General features: G+C 34.6%; 1 protein-coding gene across 1 annotated transcript; it reads left to right on the top strand.

The window, feature by feature from the left end:
- Positions 1–375: 375 nt before the first annotated feature.
- On the top strand, positions 376–3,629 carry LOC113689376 (uncharacterized). Its single transcript, XM_072071485.1, has 2 exons — positions 376–597; positions 3,072–3,629. Exons 1-2 carry the CDS (start codon positions 508–510, stop codon positions 3,627–3,629), a joined length of 648 nt encoding a protein of 215 aa, XP_071927586.1. The 5' UTR covers positions 376–507.
- The last annotated feature ends 1,176 nt before the right edge of the window (positions 3,630–4,805 follow it).

Raw genomic sequence — 4,805 nt, 5'->3', positions numbered from 1 at the left:
ATGTGAAATGATTAGAGACACTGGAGGTTTGAAAGCTACAAGAAACATGTCAATAGAAGAAATTGTTGCCATGTTTGTATATGTTTTGGCTCACCACAAGAAAAGTAGAACAATTTGTGGTCTATTTTGGAGAAGTAGAGAAACGGTGAGTCGTCAATTTAATCTTTGCCTCCTAGCAGTTTTGAAATTGCATACTATATTACTTAAGAAGTCTGAGCCTATTACCGAAAATTGGACAGATGAGAGATGGAAATGTTTTAAGGTAATTCAAACATTAAAATACAATCATTTAATAAAATGTATATTTTCATCTAAACTATCCAATATAGACATTTTAACTCATTTATATTTTTTATTTTTTGTTAAAATAGAATTGTTTAGGTGCCTTAGATGGGACATTAATAGATGTGACACCACCCACCGAACAAAAATCAAGATACCGAACGAGAAAAGGAAGTATTGCAACGAATGTATTAGGGGTTTGTTCTCCTAATATGCAATTTATCTATGTCTTGCCTGGTTGGGAAGGTTCGGCACATGATGGTCGTGTGCTTCGAAATGCTATCTCTAGACCAAATGGTCTTAGAGTCCCACAAGGTAAACATATATTGCAGTATTCAATACCATTCAATCAATTTTTTTTCGAAAATAAGGTAGTCTAGTATTAATTTGTGCATGATTGAATTTTGAAGGTTGTTATTACTTGGTGGATGCTGGATATTGTAATGCTGATGGATTTCTTGCCCCTTATCGAGGGCAAAGATATCACCTTAATGAATTGAATGGTTATCGACCACAAAGACCAGAGGAATATTTCAACATGAAACATTCTAAAGCTAGAAATATCATAGAAAGATGTTTTGGATTACTAAAAGGAAGGTGGAAGATTCTAGCATCCCCTTCATTTTTTCCAATTCAAACACAAGTGCGAATAATTATGGCATGTTGTCTGCTGCACAACTTGATAAGGAAGTTCATGACTTTTGATCCACAAGAATTACTACAAAGTGAAGAAAATGAAAGTGAAGATGAAGACAGTGATGAAGAAGTAGAGTACATATTAGGGGTGAAATCGAGCCGAGTCGAGCTCGAGTAGTGACGTACTCGAGCTCGAACTCGACGCCATCCACCAGCTCGAGCTCGAGCAAGCTCGGGAAATTAAGATCGGAATTGACTCGAGAATAAAATGAGCAGGCTCGAACTCGACTCAATCGAGCTCGAGTTGCATTCGAGCTCACTATCGAGTCGAGTACTCGATGTCGATGACAGCATTTGTTTCTAGCTAATCAGCAATGACAACAGCTGATGCTATACTAAAGCTTTTGCTTTCTACCCCACATCAAAGTAGGTAAAACTAGGGAAGGCATTTTCCTACTCCTTTGTTCTAATTTTCTCACAGGAAATGCATCCTTATTATACAAAAAAGAAAGCAAATAGTTACTGATCTAATCAAGATTCAAATGTGCTTTCTTTTGTGCTTAAAGCACACACAGACAAAGATTGGGTGGACCCTTCTCTACCATAAACCAAAAAGAATGCAGAAAAGAGGACTGCGTAAAAGACAGCAAAGGAATCAACTGAAACTCTTTTGCAATAGGGTTTCGATATTAAAAATTAATATTACATTTACAAAATTTAACCTCATAATGCACATATTTACTACAGATATGCACAATAAGTACCTCAATTTGTCAAATGCAGCTGTTGAAATTGGTGGGTTTTGATTAATTTAATCCCTCGCTCAAAGGTCGGCTGCCCACCGCTGCTATCTACTCCATTTTGAGCTCCAGGAGAAGGAAGAGGGAAGATTAGCTTAACTGAAGATTATCTACTCCTTGCAACGTGTAACAGTTGAGAGAATGAGGGATTGAGATTTGAGACTGAAGCTGAGCTGCTGAAGAGGAACGAAGAAGAACTGAAGAAGAATGAAGGACGACGGAAGGAAGGACCAAGGAGTTTTCAGTTTTCGTTTTTAGTTTTCATCATTTCATCACATTTCTCAAGCCAAAATTACTTATTCACCCTTCATTATTACTACAACATAACTGGTTAAGCCCGTAAATAGACTAGCTAACAAACCTAAAAGAGTAAATTGATAACTAAAATAACATACAATACACAATCAAGCTATCGATCTCAAGCTACTTGACGAGCTAACAATTCTTCCTTCTAACTACTCGAACTCGACTCGTTTCCTGTAGCGAGTAGCTCGAGATCGACTCGAGATCGAATCCGATCGAGCTCGAGTCAAGTGCCTAATCAAGCTACTCGCGAGCTCGATTCAAGCTACTCAATTTCTCTGCACCCCTAGTACATATCCACTATTTTGCCAAGTGATCAATGGGCAAATTTTAGAAATAATTTAGCACATGAAATGTTTGACAATTGGAGGGCTGGACTTAGTATTTAGCTATGAATGGATGTTTAGCTCTTAGACTCATTAAATTTGGATTGACATTTGATGTACTCTTGTAATGGATTTGTGAATTAGATTGACACTTGATGTATGTTCTTTTAAATTTGGATTGACTTTTAATTGTATGTTCTTTTATGTGTTTTGTTATATTATAAATTTCAGTTATATGCTATTGTGTATCAAAATTAATTGATATATATGGGTTGACTTCTAAATGATAGGATGGAGAATGATGAAATTGTACGTGGAAGAGGGAAAAATAAATGTTTTTGGACTGGTGAAGAGGTAAAAGTGCTCATAGAAGTATTGCAAGAGTTGGCTTGTGATCCAATGTGGAAATCAAATGGAGGATTTAAAAATAATTATATGAGCGAATTGCTTAAAATTATCTTGCATAAGCAACCTACTTTTACCAAACAAGTCAGCCCACATATTGAATCAAAAGTTAAGTGGCTGAAAAATAGGTTCCATGCAATTGTTGAAATGTGCAAAGAAAGTGGTTGTAGTTGGAATGATGCTGAGAAAAAGATTTCTTGTGAAAAACAGTGGTATGATGATTGGTGCATGGTAAGAAATTGATTACTTTTTACATTTTGATATGTTCTTTTTCAACCTTTTATTACGATTATCATTTATCTTTCTATTCTATCTCTAGACTCATAAGGATGCGAAGGGCCTTTGGGATGTCAAATTTCCATATTTAGGAGATCTTGAAATTGTATATGGAAGAGACAGAGCCATTGGAAATGTTGCTGAAGATTTTGCACAAGCTGTCCAAGATATGGAAGATGTCCAAAATTTGGAGGAAGGAGATGAAGGGCTTGATGCTATGTCAAACTCGGATAATGATAAGGTAGAAGAAGATGAAGTAAATTCCATGGAGCAATCAACTCAACCAAGCTCAACAAGCACAAGAAATTCCAAGAAACAAAAGAAACAATCACCTCCCATTGCAAATGTGTCAAAAAAAATGAAATCTGCATCAACAACAAGGGGTGATCTTGATGCATCATTGCAACTTCTCACTAGCAAATTTGGAGATTTCGTGGAGGGAATTCAAGCTAATTTCACAACTATGGCAGCAGCCATGTCAAATGAGGATAAACGTGAGCAATTGGTCTCCGATAGAAGAGATCAAGTTGTTGCTGAGTTAATGAAACTTGCTTTACCGAGTGGAGATGTAATGAATGCAGCCAACATACTTTCGGAGTAGATTTCCAAGCTTTATGTGTTCTACAATCTTCCTGCAGAAATAAAACGACAATATGTAATTAACCTCCTTTATCCTCCATCTACTCGCTGAAGTAAAATTATTGTTAGTTGGAAAGTGATGATTTGATGGCAATTTCTTTTTGTTATGGTGATTGTTAGATGGTTATATGATTAGTCTTTTGGATATTGTGGATATTGAGTGGCACTCTCGACTGGATTAGACAATTGATTTGTATTTGGTATGGTTAGCTTTTGTGATTTGAGTCTCCTTCTTTTGTTCATATATGTAAGGAGAGATCTATTTCATATCATTATCTAATGTAAGAACCACAAACGACTTATTACTGGAGTAAATTTTCAAAAAGAAAGAGTTTTTAAACTAACTTCCTAAAGGGTGACAATTTTTGAGTCTCTTCCCAAAGGGTGAAAAACATATTCAAGAAATGCATTCTTCCAAATAAAAATGCAACTTTCAAATACGTTATTTTAATTTTCGTAAATTTGTTTAAATATAAAAAATTGGTTAAATAGCGTATTAAATACAAAACCTGCCAATTTTCCATAAAGACCTGGTATCTTATGGGTAATTTCTTTTTTTTTTTTTTAACTTTCACATATTTAATTTATGTTAAATACAAAACATACTAGTTTTCTTTTGGGCGCTATTTAATCAATTTTTTCCATAAAGAGCTGGTATGTTTCCCATAAAGAGTTGGTACAAAACATACTACAATACCTGCCAATTTCCCTTAAAGAGCTGATATCTTATGGGCAATTTCTTTTTTTTTTTTTAACTTTCACATATTTAATTTATGTTAAATACAAAACATACTAGTATTCCTTTGGACGCTATTTAACCAATTTTTTCCATAAAGAGCTGGTATGTTTCCCATAAAGAGTTGCTACAAAACATACTACAAAACCTGCCAATTTCCCTTAAAGAGCTGGTATCTTATGGGTAATTTCTTTTTTTTTTTTTAACTTTCACATATTTAATTTATGTTAAATACAAAACATACTCGTTTTCCTTTGGGCACTATTTAATCAATTTTTCTCATAAATAGCTGGTATGTTTCCCATAAAGTTGGTACCAAACATATTACAAAACCTGCCTGTTTCCCATAAAGAGCTGGTATCTTATGGGCTATTTAACCAATTTTTCATATTTAAATAAATT

The sequence above is a fragment of the Coffea arabica genome, chromosome 1e, assembly GCF_036785885.1.
Source record: "Coffea arabica cultivar ET-39 chromosome 1e, Coffea Arabica ET-39 HiFi, whole genome shotgun sequence".
In the NCBI taxonomy this organism is placed as follows: Eukaryota; Viridiplantae; Streptophyta; class Magnoliopsida; order Gentianales; family Rubiaceae; genus Coffea; species Coffea arabica.
The sequence above is the reverse complement of the archived record's forward strand: the minus strand, read 5'-3'. Positions and strand labels throughout refer to the sequence as shown.

What these genes read in the sequence shown, in the direction of transcription:
- LOC113689376 (XM_072071485.1), top strand. Translation starts at nt 508, where the DNA reads ATGTCTTGCCTGGTTGGGAAGGTTCGGCACATGATGGTCGTGTGCTTC. An exon ending in TGGTCTTAGAGTCCCACAAG is followed by an intron (nt 598 to 3,071) that starts GTAAACATATAT and finishes TTCTATCTCTAG; the next exon opens with ACTCATAAGGATGCGAAGGG.